The sequence below is a fragment of the Leuciscus leuciscus genome (assembly GCF_965113295.1).
Source record: "Leuciscus leuciscus genome assembly, chromosome: 17".
NCBI classification, from domain to species: domain Eukaryota; kingdom Metazoa; phylum Chordata; class Actinopteri; order Cypriniformes; family Leuciscidae; genus Leuciscus; species Leuciscus leuciscus.
The window spans coordinates 17,976,651-17,997,088 of record NC_138741.1 but is presented as its reverse complement, the minus strand read 5'-3'; the positions used below and the strand labels follow the sequence as shown (position 1 = coordinate 17,997,088).

The following is a 20,438-nucleotide window of genomic DNA, read 5'->3' as shown; positions in this document are numbered from 1 at the left end:
TCTGGACTTTATGGCAGAGTTGCCAGACTCAAGTCTCTCCTCAGAGAAGACAAATTAAAACCCACTTGGAATTTGTCAACAACAAAAAAAGCACCTAAAGGACTCTCTCAGACTGTGAGAAACAAGATTCTTTGGTCTGATGAACCTCCGTTCCAAGCATCATGTATGGAGGAAACCACACTCTGCTCATCATCAGTAAGGTGGGGTGGTGCCAGCATCATGCTGTGGGGGTGTTTTTCAGGGACTGGGGGACTCGTCAGGGTAGAATGAAAGCTCATTGCAGCAAAATGTAGAGATAGCCTTAATGAAAACCTGGTCCAGAGCATTCATAACCTCGGACTATTGGAGGTTCACCTTCCAACATGACAATGACCCTACAATGCAAGAGTGGCTTATGGACAACTCTGTGAATGTCCTTGAGTGGCCCAGCCAGAGCCTGAACTTGAACCCAATTGCACATCTCTGGAGAAACCTGAAAAATGGCTGTCCACAGACCAACCTGTCCCAGTCCCCATCCAACCTGACATAATCTGAGGAGAAGAATAGTAGAAAATCACCAAATCCAGATGTACAAATCTTGTCGCATCATACTTGATATACTCAAGAAGACTTGAGGCTGTAAAGGTGCTTCAACTAAGTACTGAGTAAAGAGTACAAATACTTGTAATATACCTATTTCAGTTTTTCCTTTTTAATAAATTTGTGAAGTTGTGACAAATCTGTTTTCTACATTTGTCATTATAGTGTGTGGAGTGTAGATTGATGTGAAAAAAAAAAGATTAATTTAAAGGAGTTTAACATACGGCAGCATCATCAAAGTGTGAAAATAAATTAAGGGGTACGAATACTTTCACAAAGCACTGTGTGTATATATACATATATACATATGTATGTATATGTATATATATATATATATATATATATATATATATATACACACGTGTGTATAAATAATACTTCCACTTGTGTGTGGACTTTCAGCATCATCATCTCTGTTCTTCCTCTCTCTCTTTCTTCTGTATCTCAACCTGAAGCTACTGAAGTGAAAATATAATACAGTACAACAAAAAGAAAACAGAAAAGGCAGCAGCTCTTATCAGAGTCCTCTAGGGCACAGCCTGGCCATGGCCATCAGCATTAACATTAAAAAGACACAAAACAAAAGAAAACACTTTAGGAGAGAGAAACGGAAAGGGGAACAGGGAAGTCAAACATACAAGTAGATGTGCTGACAAAATGGTGTCACAGATTACAGAAGGGCATGGTGGGATACTGGAGGATGCCCAGGAGTGCTGTGGGGAGGGTGATAAGACAGAGGAGAAAGAAGATGATGTGTAGAGAGAGAGAGAGAGAGAGAGAGAGAGAGAGAGAGAGAGAGAGAGAGAGAGAGAGAGTGTAAGTAAGAGTGATAAGTAGCCCAAGGGGGGACCAAGGACTGTTGGACAAATATTTTTGTCCAAACTGGTTAGGACTTATAGACCACCTTAGACCAGCTTAACCACCTATAGCTGGTGTGAGTCATTCCTGTCAATTTGTATGTCCCCATCATTCCCGTTGTCACGTTTACAGTAGTTTTGAGTTTAGTTTCATGTTCATGTTTTATTTCTCTTTTTTTGTTGATGTTTTGGTTCCTGGTTTTGTCATGTGATCCTCTTGTCTAATGTGTCATGCTCTGATTGGTTCCCTTGTTTCATGTGTCGTGTTCTGATTGGTTCTTGTTTCGTTCGTTTTGTTTGTTTGTTGGTTGTGATAGTTGCCTTGTCTAGTTGTCGTGTATTGAAATACGTATGCCGTTCCATGTTTCCATGCGTCAAGTTTTTGTTCATGGTTTGTTTCATGTTTTTGTACACTGTAAATAAACTGCACTTGGGTTCTCTTCACCATCGTCTTTGTCTGCTTCCACGTCAGCAAAGTTACAACTGTGATGGCAAGGCTGAATTTTCAGCATCATTACTCCAGTCTTCAGTGTCACATGATCCTTCAGAATATAATCTAATATGCTGATTTGGTGATCAAGAAATCATTTTTTATTATTATCAATGTTGAAAACAGCTGTACTTAATATTTTTGTGGAAATCATGACACTTTTTTCAGGATTCTCAGAGTAATAAAAAGGTCAAAAGAATAGCATTTATTTGAAATAGAAATATTTTGTAACATTATAAATGTATTTACTGTCTAAAACTAAAAAAAGTTTTTACCCCAGTTCTGACCCCAAACTTCTAAACAGTACTTTTCAATCATTTTACCACTAGTGTGATCGGATTTTGGCATTTTCTAGGCTGCACAAACTAAAAAATAATTATAAAACAAATAATTTTTCTTTTCTGTAATCAGAGAAAAATCAGAACAGAACATATTTCTTTAATATTGTTTTAATTAAAATTTAACTTTCCATCTGGCTTTGTTTTTTGTAAAGATTCCTTAAACAAAAGTCATAGAGACAGAGCGACACGCGTCATAATCTGAAAACCACGGCCACCGGGGGGAAAACAATCCAACCATCTCCATTGAGTTTGCATTATGAGAGGCTGCCTCCTTGTCATTTCTGACTTATAATAAAAAACAAAGCAATGTCTAAAAGCTGCTATGTGACAAGGTGTACAGCAAACAAGCAAAAAAAAAACAGAAATAGCTGTCGAGCTCAAAAAACTAGCGTTTAAGGACACAAAAGTGGAGACAGGCTTGAACGAATGGGTAAATTGTGGGATCATGACACTCAGTAAGCACTAAAAATACACTACGTGTGCAGTAAACATTTTGTCACTGTTAAGTCAAATATCCAAATGTCAGTTTTATATATTATATTTCTGTAAGCTAAGCTATCCCTGTCGCCGATTACGTTCCCCTCCAGTGGGCGTAGTTCTCAGAGTAATATGACACGACGCGCACTGTCTGAAGTGCCTGTATCCACTTTTGTTTTGTTTTTTTTCGGTTTTTGGGGTCGACAGCTTATAAAAACGTATTTCTGTTTTTTCTTTTAGCTTGTTTGCTGAACACCGTGTCACATAGCAGCTTTTAGACATTGTTTTGTTTTTTGTTACAAGTCAGAAATGACAAGGAGCCAGCTTCACGCTTCAAAGTCAATGGAGATGGTTGGATTGTTCTGACAAATTTTCTTGCCATTATGTAAATAATCAAGCCATAATTACTTGATCTTAACCAGAGCATTTTTCTGAAAGTCTGCTATAATCTTTTATAGAAATACTTGCTTAAATGTATATTTACAGCCAGAAAACCATATGCAAGCAAAGAAATTATCTAAATTAGTCTATATATTCCCATCTGTCTGCTGTTAGCAGTTGAAATACCAAAGCTTCATACAATTTATACCGTATCATATCAGTTCACTCATCTATTTCTTTCCTCCACTTTCCCAGGTCCTCATAAAGGGAGAGACAAGTGGCTACACCACGCAACATGAAGGTGCCACTGAAGAGACACAAGGACAGAGTGGCGCCATGGTGCGTGCACACACACACACACACAAACTGCCTGAGTGTCTTTGAGAGAGGCCTCTATTCACATTCAGCAGGCAAATAATAGCGACTGACAGGCAAGCAGCTCAAAATGAGGTAAAGCTAATACTATTCATGTGAGAAGACAGCTACAGTATGTCTGTGTGTGCGAGCGCGTGTGTAAGAGGTGTCAATCAGGGCCGTAAATGAAGTTGGGCAGCGTGAGTGACGTGGCCGGGGGGCAGGCCTGTCTGTCTGTCAAATGAGAAGAGAAAGGAATGAACAAAGTGTGAAAAACGAGGAGATCCCGACAGGGATGATCTGAAAAGGAAGAATCTACTCCAATTGATGTTAAAGAGCAGGCAAGCGAGGTCACTGAGAGTTCAAGAGTTGAAAAGTTCAGACAGAAGGAAAAAAAGAGAGAGTTTGAGACAGAGAAGATCGGCTCAAACATGTACAGAAGTTGCCAGCACTTTCAAACAAGAGTTAGCCGCATTAACTGAGTTTTTTAGTAGTGGTGCCATAGAAGAACCCTTTTTGGTTCCCAAAAGAACTTTTCTTAGTGTGAAGAACATTTTTATAATCTAAAGAAACTTTTGAACAATGGAAAGAATCCATGGAAGGTTCTTCATGATGATGAAATGACTGGTTATGTCCAGCATATGGCACTCGCATTGAACAAAGGTTTCTCTCCTCAACCACCACCAGTGTGCAGCATCTACTTGGATGATGCGACGGCAGCCACAGTACAACGGCACCAGTGCGCTCACCACACACCAGCTGGAGAGGAGAGAGAGAGTTGATAGAGATTTTTAGGAGGCCATGATTGATAATAGTCAATGGAGGGAATTTGGCCAGGACACCGGGGTTACACCCCTACTCTTTACAAGAAGTGCCATGGGATTTTTAATGACCACAGAGAGTCAGGACCTGGGTTTAGCGTCTCATTCGAAGGACGAGACGTTTACAAAGAATGCCTGTTATGTCCGCGTGTTTTTGATTATCGCTGTTGTAATGTATTTGGAAGCCAGAATATGTATCCAACGACAGAAACGTACATTAGCGAAACTCTGTCTGTCTGTTTTACGTACTATTATTTTCTACAAACCATATTACAAATGCATCGTCAGATTTAAGATGAACAGCGGTACAAGTGCGTGCCGAACCATGGTTGGAGCACGGAACGGTTATGCCCCTAAAATATATATGTTGATCAACATTTAATGTTTTTTAAAAAAATACTATTTCAAATAATGCATAATAATAATTGAAATAATAATTTCTTTTGCACTTTATCTTCATTTTGAGTGAGCCATTTACTTATTGATTCAACTGATTCATTAAAAAAAACATTCCTTTTTAGGAATGAAACATTTACTCACTGCATACCAATTTACACACTCATAAATACAGTCCTTGAATAGTATTTAGTGAGTCATAGAATCATTTACTCAACTGATTCACACCACAATGTGTAAATGGGCAATGTGCAGAAGATAAATTTGCTGTGGTTAATTTAGAACAATTTTTATTGGTGAAGCAAAAAATATAGCAAGTTACTCAATAATAGTTTCTTGTTAAATTAACTGCTAGCCTATATAAAAGCAATACCCTTTTCCATTCAGCATGAAAGACGTTCCGGACAGTTGAAGGAACTGTCACGGTTGCGATCGGGCCAGTGCTACATGGTCACGAAAGTGTATCATTTGCAAACCCGCGCGCTTTTGTGTGTTTTGTGTGCTCACACACCCGAAGCGCGTCTGGTGCAAATATTAAAATTAATTCTCTTTCATGTCTCCCTGCGCCTAAACTGACAAATTCACACAGATTTGTCTCAAAATGCGAGTATCCAAGTACACAGTTATGGCTTTTTATCCAAGTCGGTTGTGGCTTCAGTGAAATGTAGAGAAAGAACGCATGTGCATCGTTATATTGGGTCCGTGCATTAGTCTTAAAGCGACAGCAGCCTAATATTCCTGCTGCTAATAAAACTACAAAAGACAACGAAATCACTCTCTGCTCTTCACTGAATAATGTTTCTGTAACTTAAATAAGGATTAACCTTTATTTAATTTGTACAGTGAAGATTATATGCAGCAGTGTTATTTTACAGATTTGATTTCTTTATTCAGTTTCTGTACTTGCCTACCTGAAAAACATTAAAAGCACTGATTATTTAATTTGTATCTTTGTTCTTTTGTATTTATTCATTTGTGCTATTGCTTGCAGTTTAATTATTTGTTTTTATTTATTAATGACTATTTACTTGTCTTTAATAGTCTTTGAAATTTAGTCCGTAGTTTTAGCTGTGGTATCGAAATTGGAACCGAGAATTGTTAAATTTCACTGGTATCTCAAATTGTAGGTGCCATAACCTTATTTATTACAATACAAGGATAAATGGCTCAATTGTGGCTTTTTGTGGTGTGGCCGGTGAAAATTTAATCATTGAATTAACAATCGGGACATCAGAATCAATAGCCAGCCCTATGTCCATCACACTCAGTTTTCTCAAAATCTGGGCAAAGCTGAGCCAAACCCATGTCAAATTGACTCAACGTGTAGTTATATTATTATTATGTGTGTGTGTGTGTGGGTTTACAACAATTTAATACCCACAAACTTATATGACTGCATGTAAGGGAGTTTTAAATTGAATGTCTAGGCTGTCTGTCTTGCTAAGCACTTAGATAAAGACAGCTTTGAATGAGCTTTGGTTTGAATTCTTCTATCCCGACAGGTCGGGCGTAATGCGATTCTTGTTAGCATAGCTGTAAACATGGGTGGTAATAGCCTGAGTCTAAAACACTCACAAGGAGGTCTAAGTACATCTGTAAACGTCATTAGAGCAAAATGATCAGTAGAAAGAGGGCCAAGAAAAGAACAGAAGACAGAAAAAAGGAGCGATGCCTTTTAAGCAGGTGTTTACCCAGAGACCTGGAGCAGAAAGCCAAACAGTGGGGGCGCGAGGTTGGGTCACACTTCTCAGAGCCAAGGAATTTCTTGTCATTTAAGAAATGGCGGGGATCTTTTTTTGTCTGCATACTCTGGGTTTTTTTCCCCTGTGACTTTCAAACACTAGGCTAGAGTTTGTTTGTGAAATAAATTCTGGTGACCAAAGGTGAGTAAACATCAGCATCAACAAAAGCCAAAACCGCAAGGAGCCGCTAAACAACGGAGAAGCAGCTCTAGGAGTCTGTCTATCAGTGTCCAGTGCGGATGTTGGTGAGACAGGTGCTGGTGAGACAGGTGTCAGTGTGCCCGTGTCTTTGTTTTTGTTGTTGGATTTACTTTCTTTAATGTCCCTGCCAGCGTTCATCCCCTGACGTTTTGCGGTTTGGCCCTTTGACAAGGATGCGTGGAAGGAGAAGACCTCGGAACGTCACGAACAGCTGAAAGGTCAGGAGAATGTTCCGGACTTCACAGCAGCTCATTACGGAGAGTCTGCAGGATGCGGTCACAAAAAAATGACAACCTGTCAGTCCAGAAAGGCAAAAGTTGACATGGTGGCAGCTACACAGCACATGCCTGCCCTTCCTCTCACTCTCTTTCCCTCACTCTCTTTTTCTTCAGGGTGACATCAAGAGTGATCGACCTCATTTAGACCTTTCAGAGTTATTTCTACATCAGACCACACAGAGGACAAATAAAATCACATCCCCAGAGATCTTTTTATGAAACACTGTCAAAAAATTATTTTTCAAAATTGTAAATAAAACCAAGCTTATTTGGAGTATGTTTAACAAAAAATATATATATTTGAAATTGAAATTTCTGAGTGAAAACTTATATTTTTCATTTAAAAAATATAATTCAATATAAAATATATTTAATTTATGCACCTCTCATGGTAAAAATCATGGGACCACTTATTTAAATCCACATCCAACAATTTAGCCAAAAAAGATATAATATAATATAATATAATATAATATAATATAATATAATATAATATTTTTTATATAATTTTAAACTTATTAAATATAATTTCTGGCATCAAAAAGAATTGCCATCCGTCAAACAAAAAGATAGTCCCATCCCCAATTCCTGCCATTGGTGGAGCCAATGTTGCCGAGTCAGGCTGGTTGAGATCCGTGTAAAAAAAAAAAACTGATTACTAGCAATGCACAATTTTCACAGACTACACTGACATTTGAAGTATAACTTGTAATGAAATGTTATCTTTTTCTCCAGGTGTTTTGCCCGTCTGGATAAGAGTCTTGCCCTCTCTCTGACCCCTAAAGCCTTCACCACGGACAGAGACGAGACACAAAGTTATTTTCAATTTAAAATAAAGGTCGGATTTTCCTGTGTGACCCTTGACCTTTGAGTTTGAGCATCATCATGTGAGTCTGTGAGCGGGTGAGAAGGAACAGAGAGAGCAGGCGGAAAAGGAGTGCTGGGTTGGACTGGGAATTCTCTGACACCTGGTGGAGCTCCATCTGACAAAAAAACAGACTGATCAACCATGCATACACAAAACACACCCACCCATGTGCCCCTCTACAAACACAATGGCTTCGACTCTAATGGGATGCCCATTTGATGTTAAACCCAGCACACACACTCCCTGCCATTCTATCCATGGCTGCTACATGTTGTATTTGACTGATGATAGTCAACACATACACATGTTTCCCCTATTCCTCTTTATATGGGAAAATCCTCAAATGCAGGCAGCTGGCCCCAGGTCAGTGGACACAATGGCAGGGAAGTGCATTGCTGTGTCAAGCCCTGTCTTGTCAGATCCTATATCAGCTTTCCCAAGCAGGGGCCCGCAGGGCCGGGACTAGAGCTCAGAGAGTATTCTGCAGCAGTTAAAGAATTAAAATGGTTGTCAGAGATCTCATATTTCAGACATCACCCTCTCCTGATGAACTAAATGAGAAGATGGTCCTCGCCAATCAGTTGTGTGACTAAGAGCCAGTGCGAGTGACGTGGACTGAGTCTTACTTGAGAATGTGGCATGCCTCTGCCCCGAGTTACATCACTTTGACGGCCTAAAATGCTCCTATGAGACAAGTGTGCCCAAAGAACAACACAATTATCAATGTTTTTGAGTTTCATATTGGTGCCACATCACAAATAAAAATATTTAAGGAAAAAACCTGTAAGCCTTATGTTTTAAGGTCTGGTTTAAAAGTTTCCACAAAGGAAAACAGACAATTGTGTTGTAGCTTGCCTTAAACCTATCAACTCCCATAAAGCCAGACACTGTCGATACAAACACATTGATACCTACTGTATATAAACAGAAAAAACATTTCAACACTGTAAAATCAGTACTAAACTGTAATAACTATATTTTTTATATATTTTATAGCTTTTTTTTGTCAGACAAATGGCACTGGACTCACCCCAAACCACACACACAAACACCTGCATACAGTACATGCGAGCAAGCTTTTTTTGGAGGACCCGACTACACCGTCATCCAGACAGGAGGCTATGGTTGGCATGACAATGCTATCCCAACTAACATCTGTACGGTAACTTAGGGCACAACGACTACAGGCCTAATCCCTACACTGACTGAGAGAGGCACAAACAAAAAAACAACCCTCAAACTCAGGACCTGGTCCAGGATGCTCACTGTCTCTGTTTCTCCATTTCTCACCATTGTGCAAGAGAGTGTGAAGGCCAGGACTGCCTGTCCAGTTTAAGGGATTTGAATTAATGCAACATGTTTTGATTGCTGGACAGCTACAGTCGAACACAAAGGGCGACTTGAACAGCACCAGCCTCTGATCCCCAAGGCAATGATTCACTCCTTTAGATGAGTGCAGTGGATGTGTAAGACTCTAAGAAGAGCACTGTTGAAGCAAGCAACAAAATAACAAAAAAGACCAGAGACCAAACACAATGCAATGTTGAAGTGGGTTATGGTTATGTGTGGCCCATCAGCACACTCAACTGTCACGCAGAGAGAACTACAATCTAGGAGATTCACCACCATCTACGGCAAAACTGATCTAAAGCCTGCTGTTTAACATGAACCAATACACACACACAAAATAACAATTAATAATATAACAAAATATCATATATAACTTTCAAATATTTTTTTATTATACTTTCTCATTTTATTGTATGTTATTGTTGTGTAAAAAATAATATGTACCCTTATGCTAAGGAAAAGGCACATTATACAGTCAGCGGATTTCATGGCATGTTTACCAGACACAGAAGAGGATTGACAGGGTGATTGACAGGTGGAGGGCGGGAACTGCTTTATAAGCAGGTGAAGTGTGTGCTTTCACTTTGATCAGATTGTGTGTGTGTGTGTGTGTGTGTGTGTGTGTGTGTGTGTGTGTGTGTGTGTGTGTGTGTGTGTGTGTGTGTGTGTGTGTGTGTGTGTGTGTGTGTGTGTGTGGCTGCCAGGCATGGGAAAATTTGAGGCTGACAGAGTGTGTAGTTGACAGGCATGGGGAAGTCTCGGGTTGAAAAAGCATTCTTGAGTAAATACTCCTGAGGGCTTTGTTGTTTGAAGCTAAATCAAAGAGCACTTAGAATGATCACGAGCCAGGAGAATCAAGCTGTACATTTGTGAAACAATGTGACAACCTGAAATGCGGCTGTCTTAAAAACCCCTAAAGGAGGAGAAACTAAACACTCGCTCAATTACTTCCAGCCAGGTTTCAAGGGGCTGGAACTAAATGTTGTGCCTTCAAAACTCCAAACAAGTGCAGGTTAAAATGAGCACAATAAAATAGAACCATTCTGTGATTTGTGGAATATAAAGGTTCAAACTCAAAGGTGATTCTTGTTTATTATTTTGTTGCATTTATGTTTGTTAAAGGAATTACACTACAAAACTAGTGCTACACTGACACCTATTGTTCAAAAGGCGGAACTGTAGTTCAAACTTCGGACACTAGAAAAATAATCCAAGATCCTGCTAAGAAATAAGTTCAATGATGGACATTCTCACGTAACCCCATTGAGAGACAGCACATTATCAAGATGGTTTTTGCTAAAAGATAATGGAAAAGAGATAACAGTTGTCTGGTTAGGGGTTTTGGTGAGTCACCGGCAGACAGTCCCAGATCACCAACAGATACCACTGCTTTTGAATAAAGCAGTTCATTGTAATACAGAGGGAATAAAAACATATTTAGAATCACAAAATAAGGGTATGTGAATCTTAATCCAATCAACATGGATTACAAAACGTCCATGTACACATAATACTTGGCACTTTCATTGTGCCAATTCTGTCATTTGTAGCATGGGTGAATGCTGATGGTTTCAGTTAAAAAGACAAACAAACAAAAAGATCCAACGTCTATGGAGCAATGATACAACCATACAGTTAAATGACGTGTCATGACACTTCTGAAATCAACTGTATGGGGGTAAAAATGCCACTGAAATTGAAAAAAGCCTAAATGTTAAAAAAAAATCCATATTTTTCTTTCATATTTTATGTATACACTAAACGTTTGAGAACAATAAGAATTTATTTATGTTTTTGAAAGAAGTCTTATGATCATGAAATAAGCTATGCTGCATTTACTTGATAAAAAATTAAGTAAAAACAGTATTGTGAAATATTTTTATAATTTAAAATAAGTATTTTCTATTTTAATCTATTTTAAAATGCAATTTATTCCTCTGATAGTAAAGCCGAATTTTCAGCAACATTACTCCAGTCTTCAGTGTCACATGATCCGGTAACTCTTTATAATAAGGTCTCATTTGTTAACATTAGCTAATGTATTAACTTAACATGAACTAACAATGATCAATACATTTGATACAGAATTTATTAATCTTTGTTACTATTAGTTAAAAAAAATACTGTCATTAATTTTTTGTTCATGTTAGTTCACAGTGCATTAATGTTAACAAATATAACTGTTGATTATAACAATGTATTAGTAAATGTTAAAATTAACATCAATTAAGATTATTAAATGTTGTAGAAATCTTGTTCATTAGTTCATGTTAACTAAAGTAGTTAATAATGTCAACTAATGAAACCTTACTATAAAGTGTTACCCATAATCCTTCAGAAATCATTATAATATGCTAATTTGATGCTCAAGAAACCTTTCTTTTTGTTATCAATGTTAAAAACAGTTGTGTTGCTTTTATTTTAGCAGAAACAGTGATACTTTTTTTCAGGATTCTTTAATGAATACAAAAGTTAAAAAGATCAGCATTTATTTGAAATTGATCTGGGCTATTTAATGGCGAATAAAAGTATTAATTTCTTTCAGGAAAAAGTCTTACATGGAAGTGTAACTTTTTATTGATTTCATATTATTCAGTTAATTTCTGACACATGGATAGTATAAATAAACATACTGCCTAAAAAACAAAAAATAGTCAAATATACTGTATCTTCCTTCACTTTCCAAAAAGCTATGTTGGTCTGACCTCAGGTCACATTAAGAAAGTTTAAGAGGTCAAAAACTCTTCATTTTCACACTCTCTCACCCAAACCCTCAATATTTTTCCTCTTTCACCTTTCTTGTAGCTCACTCAGGCGCTGAAGTGATAACACATCCCACAGTGCACCTCTTTATAGTTATAGTTTGATGAGGTCAAAGAGTGCAGATGTTCTTGGATACCATGCAGGTATTGTTTTGATTTTCTCTCTATGCACAGACCATGAATATCCTATTCATTTCATCAGGTACAGCGTGAGCATTATACACAATAACAAACATTCCTACTGACATGACACAAGCAATGCAAAATTTCTGAAAAACAGCACAGTAAAAAAAAGAAAAAAGAGGCAGAAACCAGCTAAAGTCGCTAGAGCGTGAGTTGATAGATGCACTGAATCAGGGACAGCATCTGAAACATGACAGCTGAGATATGACTTTATAATCCACAAAGAGAAGCCTGAAATCAGTCAACTTATTATTTATTTAAACTAAGAGTACTGAAAAACGTTAAGCTCAGTAAGTCTTAATGGTTGAAAAATTAATAAAAAGAGTATCTCACAAATGCTTGATGATAATTAGTGCTTCATCCATTTAAAAATCCGCCTCTGCCATTTTCGGGTGCAGTCAATCTGTTAATGATTTAATTTGAATGAAACTTCATTTTCTATAGATTGACATGGAGAGACTTGACTAACATCTAGCACAGATTAAGGTCTTAAAAAGGGGGCTTGTTGAAGCAGGCCTGGATTATTCTAGAATTTCAGTTCTCACAGGGTGCAATCTGATACTGCGCTACTAAAATATTTCAAAACTGCATTTGCTAGTGTGACAATCCTGTCATGGTTAAGAGCAAAGATTGTGTGATTTAAAGGTTAATAGGCCTATGTTTTCCTAAGTGATCTGATACACAGATAGCTGGAACTTACAATAGTTTGCAAAAAAAAAAAACATGCATAAAAATAACTTTGATTTCCCAGTATAATTTGACAAAAGTAAATGCCTAAAACTGTATTGAACACAGAAAATAAATCCATCTTTAAATACAGTAGGCCTAAGGGGCAGTTTACACAGAACGCGGGTTTTTTTTTGTTTGTTTTTTTGTTTGAAAAACGCAAGACACTGGCAGTGGGATGGGGAAAACGCAAGATCTCGAGAGAAATTATTTTTTTAAGTTTAATTTAACTGATTTTAACTTGAAGCACCGCATTTTTAAAACGTCTTGTCGTGCGCATCTGTGCTGCAAAAGACGCAAGACGCAATGGTTATAAACGTCCGTCCAGCACACATTTACATAGAAAAACACTGGACAAGTATTGGAATGGAAAAACGGGTTCTATGTGAAAGGCCCGGAACAGGGCCCCTAACAGGGCCCCTAAGCCTGTTATACATTTTCGAAGAATTAATACTATTTAATTGTATACGGTGTATGAATAGTCTAAAATCAATTAATAAATGTTTAATTATTAATAAATATGAACTAATCATTACATTTTATTCTGGATCAGAACAATATCTCTAGCCTATCCCTTAAGTTTATAAGTTAAATTAAAACTTCTTACTGTAGTTTCTGACTAAAATAATGTATTTTTTTATAACAAAATATGCATTATATATATTGTAAAGGCTGTGAAATTTGACCTTTTACAGAAAACTGAAGGTGTTATAAACACCACAAAACACAGCATGAATGAAACAGCCAGAGGGAGAGAGAAAGAAAGAGAAACAAAAGAAAGACAAGAAGGTAGGCAGGCTTGGATGTTTTAAAAAATGTCTTCAATAAAATATTCTCAATAATACTCTAATCCAAATACGATTAAATGCATAAAACTATATCCAGTGATCCGGCAGCAATTGTTTAAAAGTATTAAAAAGCACTCGTAAACTGTGTTGTGGAGAAGAGTGTTTGGTGTTGTTCTGTGCGTGCACATCACATGAAGAAGCAACATTATCCTCATCTCCTTTGTCAAGCAGTTTGTAATGAGCCTGTAATGAGTTCATGTAAAATGCAGCAGGGAGATCATCTATCTCACCCAGAGCAAGGGTCCTCACAGCACTGAACTGATACAGAGGCCCTATATCAACCTCTCAATATACAGTAGGAGGGAGCGAAGGCCATCTATCATAAAGATATACAGGTTGTGTGATGACATGGCTGCTCTCTGCTGTGTATTCAAACAGAATAAAGATAACAGATCAGTTGTATAAATGATTTTTGTTAGTAAAACAGTTAGAGGAAACTATCTGACAATTACTAGCCTCCTCCTTACTAACTGAAAATATTTTTTCAGAATGGGGAAATAGCCTTATGGTTTAATAACTAACTCCTGCATCCCAAAACAGGTTTGGGGTATCCATAAGTTTGTAAGGGATACAAGATAGGCTATAACCTAGTTTTGATCGTTTCTGACGTTCCTTAGCTTATCAGATAATTACTAGTAGGCTTTATCTGTTAACTACGAGAAATAACAGAATATATTCCAATTTATAAATTAGATACCACATGTCCACTAATAATATTTTCCACACTCTCAACAAAACCATAATCCAGCACAGAATTCAGTGCCGAGACTGCCGACAGCAGTGAACCTTGACCGTTCAGCTGAACCGGTCCGGCCCGAAGTGGTGGTGGTAGTCCGCCGACTTCCGACATATCTGACTGCTGCACAATTTCAATTTTTCGGGTGAGACGAGAAAAAACTACACACCCACTGTTTTGCGTTGTAGCCTACAACAGCTTCTACTAAATTAATTTACCATACACATGTATGATTCACCACTTCAAATACTCCAGTGCACAGGCTGCTCTGACTCATTCATAGACTTACCGATTAGTTCACAAATAATCTGTTGATCTCCACTTGATTGAATTGATGCCAAAGGTGCCGTGTGTGTTTGTTGCCAGACGACTGCAAATGAACCTTCAGGAGAAAACGCTTATAAAAATTAAAATGTTTGCCGTTAAAGGCGATCTCCTTCACTTGTGTAACTTTTAAACATTTTCACACTATATTTTAGACTAGAGTAGGCTATGTAAGCTGTTGCCATTGACATGTTCATGATTTTAACAGTGTCTAAGCAACGGACGCAACTGTAAACTCTCCATCACTGTTTACTTTTCTCCCGCGTTCTTTTCCCAAACACTACGGTAAACTTTAATATCTTCCGGGTTGTTCCAGCAGTCTGGATCAGGATGAATTTATATTGTGTAGTAACGTTACAATTTACATGAGTTTACAGACCCCCGACAGATTCTTTAAATAATTAGTAGTTTTTTCGAGAAATGTTTAGGTTATTTTTCATTACTGCTTTATTGTCCAATTAGGCCTACACTTTAAATATTAAATATTAAACCATTAGCACCTTAATTTCGCATAACGGCTTTATTATATGTTATTTATGAGCAAATCATGTTTTTCACATACAATAATCTTAACTACGTTATACCACAGCGAATTGTTCTTGAGAGTCGGATCCTTTTTAATCGAACTAAATCGGTCCGAGCAGCTCTTTGAACGTTGTCAATTTTCTAAATAATCAAATAGCAGAAATGCTATATACAAGTTCAACACAGGCCTACTGAAAATATGTATAATGGTTGGATATTAGGCTATTTTATTTTAAGTGCACGTACTAATTGAATATGTGCAGCACTGTTTATTGTAAATCAGTATGTTGTAGGCTATATAGCATTTCTGCTATTTGATTATTCAAAAGATTTAATTCTATAAAATTAAACTATGACCTGAATAATGACTGCAAACAAACAGGGTTTTTGCATTCGTGCTTTGAAACGAACTGTTTAAAAGAACTGATTCGCTGTGATAAGTCGTATGTCCGACTAGTGGAAGAGGGGTCCGTTACCATAAGTATTTTATAGGAACTGTAGTCTTTATTTCAACAAAATGAACGGCTGTACGGCCATTAAAAACTACATTTCCCAGTAGACACTTGAAACGCAGGTGCAGCGACAACGTGTTGCCTCGTGAGAGAAATAGGGGTGACCTCCGCAATCACCAGAGTAGTGGAAAAGCCTCAGTCATTCTAAACCAGCTGAAAATGGTAAGACAAATAATATTCCAAATTTATATTAAAGTATTTTATTGTCAATATATGATCACGTTAGCGGAAAGTGACCGTTTTGTGGAGTCTTACTTTAAGAATTATAGCAGAACCTAAACTTTTGCAGTTATCTGTTAGATCAGATGTATAATGTACTGTTCGGGAAGCAAGAATCGCATAATGTTGATTAGAACTTGTTGGAATATAACAGTCAAGAACTTTTGTTTGCACATGTGATATTCTTTATATCAATCAGTTAAAGGCATTCTGAAGTGTAACGTTATTATGATAAGTCATAGAGATTAGTTATTATGAATAGAATGCAGATACACTAATTTGCAACAAATGAAGGTTTCTGCAGAAGTGCCAAATGGTGAAAGGGAATTATTTGAAGAAATGTATAAATGTCTCCCAGTTTAAAAATATCCCACTCAGCACTTCATTCTGGCAGAGTTTTCCAGGACTATTTATGTTCGTGGTGAGCCTCCTGAGCTTCTCTGTCCTGACTGAGTGGTTGATTAAGATCACTGTTATTTTCTTTGCTACCTTACATGACATCTATTGTTTATAATGCTACCTCTCTTGTTTCTCTGTAGGCTGAGCCAATTAGAGTCCTGGTTACCGGCGCCGCAGGGCAGATTGCATACTCTCTGCTGTATGGTATCGCAAAGGGAGATGTCTTCGGTAAAGATCAGGTAAAGGCAGGATTTGGATTATGCAATGTCCCGTCACATCCAATTAAAGGATGTTGTATATCATTCATGCTGTTTGACTAATTCCAGGAATAGGCACCATATATGTCTTTGACAGCCCACATCTGATGTGATTAATACTTAGGTGCAGGTCAAAACTATATTGTGACAGTTATGCAAGTAATGCACTAACGTTCACTTTCCCTCTCTCTTTCAGCCCCTCGTTTTGGTTCTGTTGGACATTACTCCCATGTTGCCTGTGTTGGAGGGTGTCGTTATGGAGCTGCAGGACTGTGCCCTCCCACTTCTGAGAGGTACACTCGCACAGAATCGACTGTCATGAGGCCCTGTGTTCTCTAGTCTTTGTGCCAGTTATGCAGTCTTAAAGGCCTGTGTTTTCACTGCACAAATGACGAGAGCTCAGAGCAATCTGATTGGCTGCCTGTATGATCCCCAGCTGAAAGGGCAGCTAAACTTAGAATTGTGGTTCCCATCAGAGGATGGTATGGGAAGGTTAACAGTATGTGAGCTGTCAAGTGTATGGAACAAAACTAACAACCAAAAACTCTGGAGTACCAAACTGGATGGGTGAAACAAAATATGCCATTGGTTACATTTCACCCCAAAGAAAAAATGCAGTGGCTTTATGTATATATAAACAATATATTTGCATTGTGACATTACATTCTTAACAATCACCTTTACTCTTTTTTATTTATTTAAAACAAACAGTATTTTTTTTAATGTACAGAATAATAAATACATGACAGTTCAACAAATATTACCATGATATATACTTAATGTAATGTAAATAATAGATTATTATTTCAATTATTATTTCATAAATTTACTTTTAAAAATGGGAGATTTTTTTTATTTTTGTTAATAAGCATTAGGCCAATTATTGTATTCAAGTAGTATTTCAGCAAAATATATTTTTCTGTTTATATCAGTCTGAAACAAGTAAAAAAAACAAAAAAACTTTTTGCAACAGTAATAGCTGAGTCTTTTTACATATCATATCAAGTTTTAATAATGAGGTTTTTCACATTATTCAGGTTCTTTAGTTCTGAGATTCTTCTAAAAAAGTGTGTTGTCTTGTGACTCACTGAGTGTTGCTGTTGTTGTTTACCCTTCATCTACTCTATACCACTGTCTGTCTTTTTGTTTCAGAGGTCATCCCCACCGATAAAGAGGACGTTGCATTCAAAGATTTGGATGCTGCAATCCTGGTGGGCTCGATGCCAAGGAGAGACGGCATGGAGAGAAAGGACCTACTTAAGGCCAACGTTGCCATCTTTAAGGCTCAGGGGGAGGCACTAGACAAGTATGCAAAGAAAACAGTCAAGGTGAATAACCGTGACCTAATTAAGTGCTTGCACAGTTGGAAGAATTAAAGTTAATCAAGTATGAAGGCAGTATTTTGACCCTTATGTTTTAATATGCAGGTTCTAGTTGTTGGTAACCCAGCCAACACTAACTGTCTGATTGCGGCAAAATCCGCCCCGTCCATCCCCAAAGAGAATTTCTCCTGTCTGACACGCCTGGATCACAACAGGGCTTGCTCTCAGGTAAAACACCCCCTTGCTGGATGGTCCACTAATGGAGCACAATACAAAGAGGTGAAAGGATTCAATTTATACCCACTAACTTGTACCACACAATGTGTCCTCTAGGTGGCAATCCGTTGTGGAATTTCAGCAAACGGTGTGAAGAATGTGATCATCTGGGGAAATCATTCGTCTACGCAGTACCCTGACGTCCACCACTGCAAGGTGATTGTGCAGGGAAAGGACGTGACTGCCTTCGATGCAGTGAAGGACGATACCTGGCTGAAGGGAGAATTCATTTCTGTAAGTGTTGTCTGCTATGACTTCCTCCTCCTGTAGAGGTCACTGTTGGCCTATTTACTATGCCACATTACTGAGTAAGCAAGAATATCCCAGTATGTTTATTAGCATTCATGTGTATGACATTAGTAATAAGAAAGTCAGTTTAAGTTGGTCCATTGTAACAACATTCAGTTTGCACATGACTACTGACTGGAATAATCTGATCATAATCTTTTTATTGTTATTCCACTCTTCCTCTGTTTCACAGACAGTGCAGCAGCGTGGTGCTGCAGTCATTAAGGCCAGGAAGCTCTCCAGTGCCATGTCAGCCGCCAAGGCCATCTGTGACCACATGAGAGACATCTGGACAGGCACTTCCGAGGTCAACTTTCTTTTAGGGCCCTGGCCCCCTAGTTGAGAGTTACTGTTGTAGATTTTTGATTGCATCTTAAAAGGAATCTCTTAATGATTTCTACTCTAAAGTTTTGTGTTTACCAGCAATTTCTGACAAAAGGCGGCTCAAGGTCAGCCTAATAAACAGGGAAGACACAACGGGAAAAAATAAGACCTAAACTTCTGTTAGCAATAGCCAAGCAATAGGAAATAAAAATGCCCAAGGACTGTGTAATAACATTGTACATTTGCTCATTAGCCTTTTTTCCACTCCCATAAAAAAAACAATTTGAGTTACATTATTAAGTAGTTCATTTAATTAAGTAAATAATTTCATCTTCAGTATGATGATTGCATAATATGATAGTCAAATTGAAGTGTTCTCTGCTTATTGTTTGATATTGCACACAAGGCAACAACTTTATTTGGACTGATGCTGTACATTTTTATTGGGAGGCCACTTGTTCTGAACTCTTCTTGCATTTGTTTTATAGGGTGAGTTCATCTCTATGGGTGTCTATTCCACTGGAAACTCTTATGGAGTACCTGAGGACCTTATTTACTCATTCCCTGTTTCAATCAAGGTTTGTCATGAAACTTTCCCAAAATCTGTGTCTGATATCTCTTCCTTAATCTCCACACCATGGCCTTATTTACTGAGATCAATCCTGAGATCAAATTCATATTCACATCTATTCATCATACTCTAATCACCTTGAAAAGAATGATTTTAGCCACCATTGCAACGTCTCTCTTTTTCTTCAGGGCAAGACCTGGAAGATTGTTGATGGGCTGGCCATCAACGACTTCTCAAGAGCCAAGATGGATGCAACAGCAGCAGAATTAGTGGAGGAAAGAGACACCGCTGTCTCTTTCCTGGGTGTGTGACTGGAAACCCAGCCATATTCACCACTCTTAGATGCCCAGAAAACTCCAGAAGCACGTTTGTGAAACACTCCAGAAAATCTTTATCTCCCCCTGAAACTGTTACAAAATTCTAGAACTGTATGTACTTGAAATCCTGGATTTTGGCTGATTTTTCAGAATTGGAACCTAGTCTTGTTGTTTAGCAGGGACAGGGTTGTTTCTCTTCCTGTTTTTGGTTTTCCATCTGAGCACAGCTGTCATGTAAGGAGAAACAATAGTCTAAAACAAGATGTTATTTATTTGTAGACTGCCCTTTCTAATTCGAAGCTGCATAAAGGAGGAACAAAGCCTGGAAAGGACTCAAGAGTACATAAATTAGGTCCTTCTTTGTCATTTTACTGAAATTTACTGAAATTTCAACTGTTACATGTCTGACAGGTGTTCGTCAGAAATGAACAAGGAATGTTTAATGTGTTAAAGTGCTTTGGCAGTGCGGTTACTGTAACAGATTTTATATGTATCCAGCAATAAAAACAAGACATTAAAATGCATACTTGCACTTATTTTTAAAATACATAGTTTTCCTACATTAATAAATCAATCATTTGCACACTGCCGTTTACACTGAATTGGTGCTCAACATTTTTTATATTATGGCCAGTGTATTGTCAGTATTGTAGTGTTAAGAGTCAAGATAATTTTTGTGTTCTTGACCTCACTTAGAAATATTAGAAAAACAAA

General features: G+C 37.7%; 2 protein-coding genes across 4 annotated transcripts in view; one reads left to right on the top strand and one right to left on the bottom strand.

Annotated features, from left to right (window-relative positions):
• wdpcp (WD repeat containing planar cell polarity effector) overlaps positions 1 to 20,438 on the bottom strand; it is a 96,006-nt gene that overhangs the window by 50,828 nt on the left and 24,740 nt on the right. For 2 of the 3 annotated variants that reach the window (XM_082143089.1, XM_082143088.1), the window contains exon 1: positions 14,680 to 15,001. The exons of the other annotated variant lie outside the window; for it this stretch is intronic. The gene's annotated coding sequence lies outside the window, so the exon portion shown is untranslated. Of the gene's footprint in view, positions 1 to 14,679; positions 15,002 to 20,438 lie in introns of those variants that run through there. 3 annotated transcript variants of the gene reach the window in all.
• Positions 15,776 to 20,248, top strand: mdh1ab (malate dehydrogenase 1Ab, NAD (soluble)). The gene is made up of 9 exons (XM_082143109.1): positions 15,776 to 15,913; positions 16,510 to 16,608; positions 16,823 to 16,919; positions 17,779 to 17,954; positions 18,054 to 18,176; positions 18,282 to 18,458; positions 18,706 to 18,819; positions 19,325 to 19,414; positions 19,596 to 20,248. The coding sequence occupies exons 1-9, from the start codon at positions 15,911 to 15,913 to the stop codon at positions 19,716 to 19,718; spliced, it is 1,002 nt and encodes a 333-aa protein (XP_081999235.1). The 5' UTR covers positions 15,776 to 15,910; the 3' UTR covers positions 19,719 to 20,248.

Bases quoted from the DNA above. Each gene is read 5' to 3' on its own strand.
- mdh1ab (XM_082143109.1), top strand. The intron at 16,920-17,778 runs GTACACTCGCAC...TTTTTGTTTCAG, and splicing joins TGCCCTCCCACTTCTGAGAG to AGGTCATCCCCACCGATAAA. The intron at 18,820-19,324 runs GTCAACTTTCTT...TTTGTTTTATAG, and splicing joins TCTGGACAGGCACTTCCGAG to GGTGAGTTCATCTCTATGGG.